The sequence below is a fragment of the Neltuma alba genome, unplaced genomic scaffold (assembly GCF_004799145.2).
Source record: "Neltuma alba isolate B1F8T4 unplaced genomic scaffold, ASM479914v2 tig00010560_pilon, whole genome shotgun sequence".
NCBI lineage: Eukaryota > Viridiplantae > Streptophyta > Magnoliopsida > Fabales > Fabaceae > Neltuma > Neltuma alba.
The window spans coordinates 306,268-320,067 of NW_021635427.1; the positions used below are offsets into that span (position 1 = coordinate 306,268).

Sequence of the window (13,800 nt, forward strand, 5' to 3'; positions counted from 1 at the left end):
AAATATGTGGTTCTGGGGATGTTGTTGACCCCTGAATCAGAGAATCTTCATTCCATGAATTTGCTTCTATTTATGGCTCCATTGGCAGCATTGATCTTGCTTCGTGTACTCTATAGCTTATTTGGGAAATGCCAAGGCATCTGTGGCTGCTGTAGTTTCGGTTTTGATATTCAAAAGCCCGTGACAGTTATGGGAATACCATCATGGCCGTGATGCTTTACAGTGAGGCAAAGAAAATATCCAAAGTTACAACTCATTGACTATAAGTCTCAACTTCCTCCCTTGTGTTGGATTAGTTTTTTCTTTTATTTTATGGGACTTAACTTTGATTTGGTCAGATCTCTGAAAAGGGAGAAACTGAATTGAACCAAAATACGACAGTTGTATTTTATAGGAAGAAAAGGGGGGAAGGGAAGAAATAATCAGCTTGGATGAGCACGCAAACTGAAGTCAAGTTGATGAAGATGAGTTCAAGTGAAAAAAAAAAAAATCTTGTCATTGTGATTGGTTTAATTCACTTCACTCCACCCTGTTATTAATATTGCAAGTTTACACCATGATTAGTCTATTTGTTGTCAAACTGACTACTAGAGTTTATTGGTTAGTTAAGATCTTAGCCTAGTAGTTGGTTTAGGGTTTATTGAAGGGTCCGATCAGAATGTGTTTAGTTGTGTGGGATGGTTTAATCCTCAGCTAGGGACTTTAACATAGGTCCTCTCCTCATGAGTTACCAAGGGTTTTAGGGTTGTTTGTCATCCTTCAAGGAAGGATTTGGATACCCTAAAGAGGGTTCATTTTGTATTTTTGTTGATTAGTGACATTTCATTATCTTTGTTCTTCTTGCTTAACAGTTACTGAATTGCAGAAGAGGAAAGACCCAATGAGACTCCATGTGACTACTTCAATGGGAAATGGGTCCGTGATGGAAGAGGCCCTTTATACAACGGTACGACCTGCGGAATAATCAAGGAAGGCCAGAACTGTATCAGCCATGGAAGACCTGACATAGGCTATCTCTATTGGAGATGGAAACCCACACACTGCAATCTCCCCAGGTTCGAACCCCAATCTTTTCTTCAACTTCTCGAGCACAAGCACTTAGCTTTTGTGGGTGATTCCCTGGCTAGAAACCAATTAGAGTCACTTCTCTGTATGGTAGCCACAGTTTCCACCCCCAATCTGGTCTATAGCAATGGGGAAGAAAACAAATTTCGCAGATGGCATTTTGCTTCTCACAACATTACTGTGTCAGTGTATTGGTCTCCATTTCTGGTAAAAGGGATTGAGAAATCAAGCGGAAGACCGAATAACGAACTTTTCTTAGATCTTGTTGATGAGAGATGGGCAAGGGATCTTAATCAAATGGACTTGATAGTGCTTTCAATAGGTCACTGGTTTTTGCTTCCTGCAGTTTACTATGAGGGTGGCTCAGTGTCAGGCTGTCATTACTGTCCTGGTTTGAATCACACTGAAATTGAATTCTATGATATGTTGAGAAAGGCTTTAAGGACTGCCCTTAAGAACATAATTGAAAGAAGAACTGTTAATAGTGGTGATGATAGAGATGGAATCAAAGTGGTAGTGACAACATTTCCTCCTGCACATTTTGAAGGTGACTGGGATAAGGCTGGCGCATGTCCAAAGACTGAGCCATTCAAAGAGGAAGAGAAGGAGCTTGAAGGGATGGATGCTGATATGAGGAAGGTTGCGGTTAAAGAAGTGGAAGCTGCCAAGGCTAATTATAATGAGAAATTTGAAAGGGGTTTGAGATTGGAGGCATTGGATGTGACCAAACTGGCTTTGATGAGGCCAGATGGGCATCCAGGTCCTTACATGTATCCTTTTCCATTTGCTAATGGGGCTAAAGACAGAGTTCAGAATGATTGTGTTCATTGGTGCTTGCCTGGTCCTATAGACACTTGGAATGAGATTTTTCTGCAGATCATCAACAAGTGGAATGAGAATTAGCCATTTGTCTCATGACAATGAGAGATTGGCACCTAGTTTCACTATTATTTATGCATTCAAATTCTTGATGTGTTTCGAGTTCTACAGAATAATGAGTGAGCCATTTGTCTCATGACAACGACAGATTACCACCTAGTTTCACTATTATTTATGCGTTCAAATTCTTGATGTGTTTCGGGTTCTACAGAATACTGGTTATCTTCACTTAGTCTGTATCTTTGCTATAACCTCATTCTTGTATGATTGTTCTAGGATTTATTTTTATAAAATATTTTGGTGTTAGTAAATGTGTAATTGAAGTTCAAACTGTTCAGTTAATATTTGTAATTATTAGATATGTGTTATTTGAGGCTTCATATGGCTTGGGATTGAGTCCCTAAGCCTCTTATGTGTTATCTAATGGGTCGAACTAATTACTCCTCCGGTCCTTAATATAGGACCCAATTCTTGAGTTGGTTTTTGTCCTAAATATAAGACCCATTTATTACATTTATCAATTTTCTCTAAATTACCCCCATGGATACTCCTTCAACCCTAATCAAGTAGAAGAGGAAGAGTGGACATTAAAAAAGATGATTATGGTATTTTAAGAAAAATGTGTCATTTTTCTTATAATTAACTAACTTACTTAATTTCTTTAATCTAATCAAATTAGTTAAATGGGTCTTATATTAAGGACCGGAGGAGTACATAGGTTGTTTTGGACATGTTGTTACACGTTTAAATATTAGAAACAATATTTACCTTGAATTTGATGTTATGTTTAGATATTGCATGGAATATAAGAATATTGTGGTTTGGTACGGTGCCAGATGAAATTGTGGTATGGTATAAATTTTACAGTACACACTTATTGTATTCAATAAATAGAATAAAAAATAAATATTATGAAAAATAAATGAAAACATAATTTCAAAAATAAGATTTAACATATCTTATTATAAAATAAAACTAACAAGGTAGCGGGATATTTGGAGAAGAGGTAATGAAATAGGAGTACTCGAGTCCTCTATACAAAATATAATTTGCGAAAGAAATGGTTTTATATATTACCCCTAGTCATTAATATCAGAAATTGTTGGAAATTAAATTTGATTTTAAATATAAGATCTCAATTTGTTTTGTTTTAATATTTTTTCATTTTATCTTCAAATAATCTCTATGATTCTATCCACCAATAACAATCTCCATGATGATTATGTTTATTAAAAAATTTTCATCAAGAGTTAGTTTGATTGCACATGATTAATAAGAACATTTTAGAAAAGATAATATAGATTTATTACAAATAACTTACTTAACTAATTTTTTTAATATTTTTAAATTAGTTATTTCGTTTTTATATTAAGGATCTGAGCACCTATACTTCCTTTCAATTTTTAATTAGGTATATGTGTGTGTTTTCCTTTTAATTAAATCATTTAACTTTGCTTTTTTTAGTAATATTAACTTGTAACTTTGTTCTATTGGCATTTTCAGTTTTAGCGCAAGATTAACAATCTTAATAAAGCAAAATTAAGATTTAATTAAGAAAAAAACACATAAGTATCAAATTGAAAATGGAAAAAAAAGTACTTCCAAAATGGTTTTTCCTAAAATATAAAATGCTCTTAAAGGTCTGCAATTTTGATCATTTTTTATTTTATTTCTGGCCTTGTCAATTGCATGTTATCTTATTCCATTGGTTGTTTCTTATACCCCTCATTCTCTATTTCTTATTCACTTTCTCCTTATAAATAAAGATATTTTTCAAAAATAAAATGTGCTTATTTACATATTTATTATTTTTAACTATCCAACACATAATTTGATTATTTATATCTTATATATAAGACCTTTAGCCCAAAAAAAAAAAATTCTTATATATAGGACCAAGAGAAGTAAGATAAGGAGATAACTTGTTGGGAAAAAAATGGTTAAAAAATACATGTTGAATTTTAAAATGATAAATAAGTGATTTTGAGAGATTTTGACATATTAAAACTATTACAAAAATAGTTAGCACAATCTATTTATCTTTTAAAAATTTAACAGATATTTTTTGTCATTTTTCCAACATTTTAATCATATTGGCTCAACACAAAACTCCTGATATTTTTAATTAGAATAAAAATATGTATATACATAATTCAACTCAATAAATAAATAAGTTGGAGCGTTATAATTCACTTCCACTTAAACTTTTTTCAAGCATGAGGTTGTGAAATTCAACTCTAGGCAAAATATACGATGGGCTAGTTAGTTATCACAACAAAAACTCAATAAATAAATAAAATCAGTGGTCACTTTAGAAAAAATTTGAGGAAAAGAATTTTGAAATTATTACTTTTCATTTCTAACACCTAACACTTCAAAATAACAGAGAATGAAGTAAACACAAATCGAAATTTTGAAATTCAAGAAAAATAACAAAAATGTCCTTTTATGAATAACAATTCATCTAAAAATAACAAGTCTGAATTTGATATTAACAACACGTTTTTTTCTTGATACATATCATATGAAATAACATATAAATCAATTAAAAAATAACAATTTATTGAGAAGTAATAGTCCCAATTATGAAATTACAAGTCTTGATTTGAAATTAATATGTTTTTTCCTGGTGAATAACATGTCAAATAATATGTGAATCAATTAAAAAAAGACAACAATTCATCTGAAAATTATAAATCCTGACTGTGAAATTATAAGTCTTGATTTAGGATTAACAACATATTTTTTTTAAAGGAATTAATAAAGGGACATTTTTATCATTTCTCTTAAATTTCAAAATTCTAATTTGGATTTTTTTGTCATTTTAAAGTGTTAGGTGCTTGAATTGAAAAATAATAATTTTATAGTTTTTTTTGGAATTTTCCCATCACTTTATCATAATCTAATTAATGTAATGATTTATTATATTTTATCACAATAAATTAATTGCAAAAAATAAAGTGTGATCCAAGGTTCAAAAATATTTTTTTCGTGAATATGATCATGCTGATTTAAATTTAAATTATTATCAAAATAAAGCATAAATCTTTACGATACTAAATTATTTCTCTAGGTCTAATTAAAATATATCATGTGAATAACGTTAAATCTAATAAAAGAAACATCGAAGGGACGAAAATTCTCACCGTTAAGATAAACTAATAGGGCCTCATAGCAGAGTAAAGCACGCCCTATTTTTCGTGAACACATGATTTCCAGGAAAAAGTCAAAGAAATTAGCTTCCAATTAATGAATGAGCAAAGATCGGTAAGCATTGTCAAGTGGGGCCCGTCTATGTGAGTTGTTAGCCCACTTCTTCTTTTTTTTTTTTTTTTGAGCTGAAGTTGTTAACCGACCTCAATTATTAATAAATTTGTGGTAAAAACATTATTAATAAATTTGATTGATCATGCAAAGTCTCAGCACGTTTATATTATTCCAGATTTACTAATGGTTAGTTAGATCTACTAAGAAAGACTCGAGCAAATCGTAAATTAGGGTTGCACATGGGCAGGGCTGGCCCCTTGCCCGATGCCCAGCCCGAAAGATGAGCGGGCTGCGTTTTGCAGCCCGTTGCCCGGCCCTGCCCAGTAGAAGCCCTAACCATTTTGGGCAGGGCAAGGGCGGGCTGGGCAGGGCGGGCTTTTCTGCCCAGCGTAATGACACAATGCCCTATGTCATATGTAAAAAAAAAAATCAATTATCATGTTTTGAGACAAATGAGAGGAAAAAAATTATCACGAATGAGTCTATCACTCATATATATATATAAGGCCTATGTAGTCTTATTCTTTAGCTTTTGATTTCTTATGGGAGGTAAAAAAAATATTTAATAATTAGAATATTTAATAATTAAGCTAAATCAGTATTTCAATTTCTTAGTTTATCCATATAATTGGTGGATTCTTATAATCATGTGAAAGCACAAAATTTGAAAGGTGGTTTTATTTTATTTTATTTTGTTTTAAAAAATTGGATGTAAGAGAAAAAGAAGAACATTTGACTTGGAGTAATTTAGCATATTGAATCTTATATTTTGATATTTAGCTCTTTTATATAATTATAATTTTTATGTTCCTTTCATTTTTTCTAATTTTACCTATTTTTTTTAGCTAAAATAAAAGAGATAATTGCTTGAAATAATATTATCTTATATATATAATTATATATTTTTTCGGGCAGGGCCCAAATGGGCAGGGCAGCATACCCTGCCCGCGGCCCTGCCCTGCCCGTGAATCAGCCCGGCCCGAAGATGCCCATTTTTTGCTTGGGCAGCTTTTTACTGGATTGGGCTGGGCATTTTTCTTGCGGGCTCGGGCGGGCTTATTGGGCATGCGGGCCTCATGCACACCCCTATCGTAAATAATGGGACCGCCTCTGCCCCATGAAAATACTAAAATACCCTCATGATTCAAGCACCTTGTCCAAACATTAAAAATAAAGATGAAAATACCAAAATATTTCACCTAAAAAAACACACACACACACACGGTGAATATATTTTATGAAAATTGTTTTCATGTATTTGCTAGGTGCTTTAGCCAAGTTTGGAGGTTGCATCTAATTCTGTTCTTTTTTGGCTTGGTAAAAAATTTAGCATTTAGCATAGTCTATTCGTAAATAAATAGATCATGCTAGCTAGAGCTAGTAATACGTGGGCCCAGCTTGCCAAAAAAAGCGGGCTCGGGTCGGCAATATGCCAGCTCGCTAAGGTGTGGGCTATTTCAGCCAGTACCGTTTTGAGCCCGCTTCGCCGCAGGCTAGTTGGTAGGTTGGCGGGCTGGCCTGCTTTTTTTTAAAAATTTTTTTTTTATATAATTTCTAATATAGTTAAAATATTTTGACCCTCAAATTCCACATGAACAATTAAACATTGCCTCTTTCATATCATTGCATAAGTAATTAAACACTTTATATTTTGTGATTCTGTGTATAGTTATACGAAGATCATCGTCCATATTTTATTTTTCATTTATTTGTTGTGTCTCTATAAAAGCCTTTATAAAATTAAATAAACATGTGATACTTATACATTTATACATAAAATATCTACTTAATTAATTTGGATAAGAAAACTAAATTACTTTGAATAAAAAAAACTAGTTAAATTAATTATTTATAAAAAATATATTAGTTTTTAAAAATATATTCTTAAATTATAAATTAATCTTCAGTTTATTTTATCATAACTCACTACTCAAATTCAAGATTCGAAGTCTAATTTTAACATTTCAAATTAAGCTCAACCTATATTAATAATAATAGTTTTTATTTTTAAAAAAAAGAATATGTAGCCGCCAGCCCGCCAACCTGCCTTGGCCAGCCCGCGGCCGGCACCTTAGCGGACTGGTCCGTATTCGCATGACCAACCCGCATTACCACCTCTAATGCTAGCTAAGGATCTCATTCATTGGTTTTACTGGTTTGATCAAATTGAATTTTAATACTATGATTCACCTTAACCAAATTTAAAAATTCAAACCTTTGTCAACGGAAAAAACCACCTTGGAAGAACTACTACCAATTAAGTTCAAGAGTGCTCAACTCAAGTATAACCTAATGATACTGACAGTTTGGACAACGATTAGTAATATTAAAGCTATTTAAATTTAATTTAAAAGGTTAGAAGATTATTTTTGTTTTGGTTTTTATATCTTAAAAATATTAAAATATAGAAATAATAAATTTAAACCTGTTGGATTTTGGGCTTGGATCTGCCCTTGATGGGCCGGATTGTTTGACTGGGTATAAAGAAAATATACCAGTCAAATATCCAGGCGATATTGTGATATGTTTGACTTGGTCAAACATCCTGAATCATATCCAATCGGTTAGGATATAAATCTAATTAATTTAATATTAAATTAATTAATTTATATTGTGTAGATTAAATATATATTAAGTATATATATTTAGAATTAATTGTGATTGATTCTGGATTTGAATTCAAATATCATGATATTATGAGATAAGGATATATTTATATATCCTATCTCAGATTTTTATCTGATGGGCTCAGTGGATATTTTGGCTACCCAAATTATCCCTGACAAAAGCTATAAATAGAGGCTTCCCCCATCAGTTCAGATCACTCCAGTAGTAGAGCTTTCCTATTATATCTCTCTCTCTTATTTTCTTTCTTGTAAAGAGGTGCTCTGCTGTGTACTTAAAAGCTTAGACTTTATAGTCTAGTTTAAGTGTGAGCTAAGAAGATCCGATAACTCGACCCGAGATCCGACTCAGTACGTTTTCGATCCATTGTCATATTATTAGAACAAAACCATACATATTTAGTGCGAAACTCATGTCCATGCACAACCGGACAAAGAATCCGCGGACCCATATCTGGCTCAGCGCTCCCATGAACCCAAATACCTAATAATCGGCTTGAAGTCCCTCCGTACGATAAAATATCATTCTTTTCTTTATTCAATATTATCTTCAATCCGCGCGTGATGCCCCGTAAAGTGGTGAAGGTTCAATCCACATTTACCTTCCGTCCACTTACGGGAAGCTTGGATCTAATGAAAAAAAATGATAAATTAATATTTAAATTCTTATTGATATTTCAAATACGACTGTTTTTAATAAGAAAATATTTGCATTTATAAAAAAAATATTACCTTTAATCCTAAATATAAAGATTAGTGATGAAACATGGGATAAGAAATAATTATGGGTTAATTATAATTTTAAGATATTTGGATTTATCATTATTTTAGAATTTATTTGATTTTATTAGTATTTTAATTTTATTATGAGGGTTAGTCGTTATTATTATTTTCATTATTATTATTATTATTATTATTTTATTATAAGTAGACCCAGGTTTTCATTCTACTCATATCAGACTTGGATATTGAATTTACAGTCAAGTTTCTCTCTTCTTTATTCTCCCTTCTCTTCGATCTCATACCTTCTTTTTCTTCTTCATTTCACACCAATTAGTAAATGAGTTTTTTTTATTCTAAATATAAAACATAAAATCATAATATAATTTGTTATTAATTTAGAAAAAATTGCAATTAGGTCCCACCTAATGGAATTAAATACAAAAGGTCCCTTGAAATTATGAAATTATTTTAAAGAAATTTTTGCAATAAATTTTATTTGTTTAATTACCAAATTACCTTTCTTTTTTTAAAGTTTGCATTGACAACTGAAAAAGTAGTGGTTGACAACTCAGGATGTAAGGATTGACAACTATCGCGACTGGTTTGACAACTTATGGTGTGATATGCTGAGAAAATGTGTTGTCAAACCAGCCGTGATAGTTGTCAATCCTTACACCTTGAGTTCTCAACTACTATTCTTTCAGTTGTCAATGCAAACTTAAAAAAAAAAAAGAAGGGTAATTTGGTAATTAAACAAATAAAATTTATTGCAAAATTTTTTTTGGAACTTTAAAATAATTTCATGATTTCAAGAGACCTTTTTGTATTTAATTCCCTTAAGTGAGACCTAATTACAATTCTCTCTTAAATTTAATTACCTTAAAAGCCCAATAACAAGTGAACTGCATGAACTAGTTGTTATTTCTTATAATAAAACTTGCCATTGCATGTTTTTTTGGTTGTTAACAGATTTTAGGATAATTAAATACCTTATTTAAAATTTAATTGCAATTCCCCTGCATAATAAAAGATGTTGATCAGAAGGTAGTTTTCAATACAAATACTAAAAACATCTTAAGAAAATCAACACACATTTTTTATCTGCAACTAACTTAATTAATTTTTCTAATATTTATAAATTAGTTAACTAGTTTTTAAATTTAAAAACAGAGGTCATACACCAAGATTAGACATAGGGGGTGTTTGGCAAATGGGCCAAAAGTGATTCTGGGCTCCAAACCTTGGTTTAGAAAATAAGATTGCCAAACACCCCTGATTTTTTTAAAACCTTGGTTTCTGCCAAAACCTTGGTTTTGGCCAGCAAAACCAAGGTTTTCGATGAAGCAAAAAATTGTAGCTTCTCATGCGAACTGATCGGTGGAGCTAATAATTGGAGCTAATAATTGGAGCAGTCAGAAGCTCCAACGACGACCTTGACCACTCTGCCTCTTCTCCCATTTCACCGAAATACTCTGCCCCTTCTCCCATTCCACCCGTCGCCGACCGACCGACCGAAATACTCTGCCTCTTCTCCTATTCCACCCGTCGTCTTCGACCGAACTTCTGGCCCCAGGTGAGATCGTGTTGAGCTCGTGATTTTCGGCCCTGGTGAGGTGTTTATCGGCTTCGCAACACAAGATCCCGTGCTGAGTTCCCCGATCGATTCGTCCATTCTGATAGCTGCGTTTTTCAGTTCGTCCAGCCGGCGTGTTTTCCATGAGCGAGGCATCCTTACCGGTAAGAAAAATATATTTTACCCCAAGAAAAAAGCATATCTATCGGATCCCATTCGTTTGCCGTCGATGTGTCTGAAATTTCGACCGAACTTCTGGCCACAGGTGAGATGGTTGTGAGCTCGTGAATTTCGGCCTTGGTGAGGTGTTTAGCGGTTTGGCAACAGAAGATCTCGTGCTGGGTTGGCTGATCCATTCTTCCATTTCTGATAGTTGCAGTGTGCGTTTCGTCCAGTCAGGTAATTTCTCCCCTTCATTTGTGATCTGATGCAATGAAGTATCAATTTTGGCTTCATAAAATAAAAGTGTGTCCAAGCGAGTCCGGTCCCCTTTTTCTTGTTCGTGTTTTCCATGAGGAGGCATCTTCTTCACGCCTTTGAGCTGGACACCGGAAAAAATAAAACAGGGGAGACAGTTGGACTCCACCGAGGAATGGATAATCGGACACCGGCGGTAATGGGTAATCGGACTCCACCGAGGAATGGATCAGATAAATGAACGAGCCGTCTCCTTCATGCATTTGCGTTGGTGTTGGGGGCGGCTTATTAGTATTATAAATATGTTTAGGATTTTCCTGATTATTTGAGATTTTGATCTCTATTTCGTTACTTAGCAGGACTTTTTATTTTCACTGATTCTGAAATAAAAGCTGGTACTACAAGAAATGAAAAATCTAGGATAGTTATCCTATGGCAGTGTTTGGTTTTCAGCTGTGTTTATTTCTTGATGATGTTAAATGACCCACAATGTCTCAAAAAGCAAACATGCTAAATGAAGTCATATTTTCGGTCTTGCTTTCATTGTAGCATATGGATTCCTGCTTCTATGGATTTTCCTGCTTCTATGGTTTACATAACAGTATACACACTTTTGGTTGAGTAAGATCCTTTGGTTGAAGTCAAACGGGCCTTGATGATGCCCCTCATACTCAAACTTGTTAAATACTATACTTGTTATATCATATCTCTTGGACTGAATGGCATGCTTTTTGGGTTGAACTTGTGATGACTAAAGTGTTGTAATTGGTCTATAGTATAATGAGTAAACAAACTGGCAAAGCTTCATGGGATATAAGAACCACAAAGGTTTTTATTGACCTGTGCATTGAAGAAGTTGGAAAAGGGGGAAGAAAAGGAACTAGCTTGACAAAACCTGCTTGGACAAGTCTTGTGGACAGCTTCACTGCAAAGACTGGGAGAGTCTATACGAGAATCCAATTGAAAAACAAATATGATACCCTGCGAAAGGAGTGGCAGTTATGGGATAGGCTGCTCCGTGAGACCGGTTTAGGATGGGATGCCGAAAGGAATACTGTTAGTGCCCCTGATGAATGGTGGGAGAAGAAAATAGTGGTAATGGTTTAACTTTATTTGAGTTTATATTTTCTCACATGTTAACATTTTTTGTATAATGTATTACATTTTTGGTGTTGAATGCGCAGGAAGTTCCTGGCTACGAGAAATTTAGAGAAAGAGGGCTTCAGTTTCAGGCTGAATTGACTCAACTCTTTGGGTCTGTAGCTGCAACTGGACCACAGTCATGGGCACCTTCTTCCATGACACTTCCAAGCGAAGGAGTTCCTGAAGATGATATGGAAGAAGGGTCTGGAGATAGTGATGAACTTTTAGGAGCACCAACTGGCATAAGCGGGGAGTTTAATTCGGTCACATTCAATGACAATAGTGGAGGAAGTGGAGGCAACACTGGGATGAGACAGGAAACCATTCGTGGGGGTAGAAGCACAGGTGGCAGTCGACCTAGTAGCTCATTAGGGGTTAGAAGAAAAGGTGAATCCATGAAGAAGAAACCCACTACCACTATGAAAATAGCAGATGCACTAAGCAGGATAGCTCAAGCAAATGAAAATGACTCTCAGCGTGAACATGAAGAGATTTCAGAAGCACGTGCTAGGAAGGCAGAAGAAGAAGCACGTGCTTATGAGACGTCAATTGCCGGAGTCATGGAGCACCTTAATGAAGTTGATGAAGTTACTGATGATCCTGATCTGTTTTCCCGGTGCACAACACTCCTCATGGACAAGCCAGCTGCAAGGGAGATGTATGTGGCTCTGAAGAACAGGAGGGAAAAACTCCTGCTCTTCTTGAAGCATGCAACCAAGGATTGAGACTTCATTTGTGTTGCTTATCATAGTATTTGACTACTTTTTATGTTGCTTAGAAGATGACTGTGATAATTTGTGTATATTTTTAGGAATTATGTAACCAGCACTATTGTATTATGTGACTTTCAAATTCTGTAGGAATTAAAGAACTTATTTTCTTGTTAAATGTTTAGTAGTTTCATATCAAGGTTTCTAAATTTTATGTCTATGTGCACAGGACAAGACAAAAAATGGCTGATGAAATTAAAATTGCGGAAAAGTATCGTAAACGACGGAACAAACGGGTTAATCAAGTTGCAGTAGCGGTTGGTGGATACGCTTCTCTTCATTTGTGTAAAGAGCCCCAGCATACAAGTATTTATACAGGCAAGGCATGGGTAAGGGATGTTTTACAAGGCCATTCCACCCGTTGTTATACTATGTTTAGGATGGAAAGGGAAGTGTTTTTCAATCTTTGCACCGAATTGCAACAACACGGTCTAAGGGAAACTAGAAATGTTGGGATACATGAAATGGTTGCAATGTTTTTAAATACTGTTGGCCATGCGCTTAGTAGTAGGATGCAGCAAGAGAGATTCCAACATTCAGGGGAGACAATTAGTAGACATTTTCATAATGTCTTATTGGCATGCTGTAGACTTGCTATGTCCAATATCAAACCAAAAGATCCAACATTTCAGCATTTGCATACAAAAATACGACCCGGTGGTCGATACTGGCCCTTTTTCAAACATGCTATTGGAGCAATTGATGGAACACATATTTCATGCATTGTTGATGTAACTGAGCAAACAAAATTTATTAACCGAAAAGGAAGAGTGACGCAAAATGTAATGGCGGTTTGTGATTGGGACATGTGCTTCACTTTTGTATTGGCCGGATGGGAAGGTAGTGCACATGATGCTCGTATATTTGACCACGCCCTCACAACTCCTTCCATGAACTTTCCCCATCCGCCTCAAGGTATATTTTAATTTGCTACAATTTAATTTATTTATGCTTAACTATTAGAAAACAAAGTTTATTAACACCAATCATATATTTCATGTAGGCAAATATTATTTGGTCGATGCTGGCTATCCGACACCCATGGGATATCTTGGCCCTACAGACGTGAACGCTACCATCTCCCTGATTTTCGAAGGTCATCTGCATTTGAAAATGACAATGAGGCGTTCAATTATTTGCACTCAAGTCTACGGAGCACTATTGAAAGAACTTTTGGAGTTTGGAAGAGTAAGTTTGCAATTTTAGAAAACATGCCAAGCTATGACTTTCCAACACAGGTTCAAATTGTTTGTGCAACGATGGCCATACATAACTTCATTAGATCAACATCCATTTCTGATCCTGGTTTCACTCAATTTGAACAAGAAGGTTCTTATGC

At 34.3% G+C, this 13,800-nt stretch overlaps 2 protein-coding genes across 2 annotated transcripts; both read left to right on the plus strand.

Moving 5' to 3' along the window:
* Positions 1 to 858: 858 nt before the first annotated feature.
* Positions 859 to 2,322, plus strand: LOC114757061 (protein ALTERED XYLOGLUCAN 4-like; the record flags this gene model as incomplete). The annotated part of the gene is made up of 1 exon (XM_028946057.1): positions 859 to 2,322. A coding segment is annotated over one exon (1,110 nt), but the record flags the coding sequence as incomplete, so codon positions are not given.
* Positions 2,323 to 11,328: 9,006 nt separating this feature from the next.
* Positions 11,329 to 12,416, plus strand: LOC114757062 (uncharacterized). The gene is made up of 2 exons (XM_028946058.1): positions 11,329 to 11,643; positions 11,733 to 12,416. The coding sequence occupies exons 1-2, from the start codon at positions 11,329 to 11,331 to the stop codon at positions 12,414 to 12,416; spliced, it is 999 nt and encodes a 332-aa protein (XP_028801891.1).
* Positions 12,417 to 13,800: the final 1,384 nt, after the last annotated feature.

Coding starts and splice junctions, on each gene's coding strand:
- LOC114757062 (XM_028946058.1), top strand. CDS start 11,329: ATGAGTAAACAAACTGGCAAAGCTTCATGGGATATAAGAACCACAAAG. Junction 11,644..11,732: donor GGTGGGAGAAGAAAATAGTG/GTAATGGTTTAA, acceptor TTGAATGCGCAG/GAAGTTCCTGGCTACGAGAA.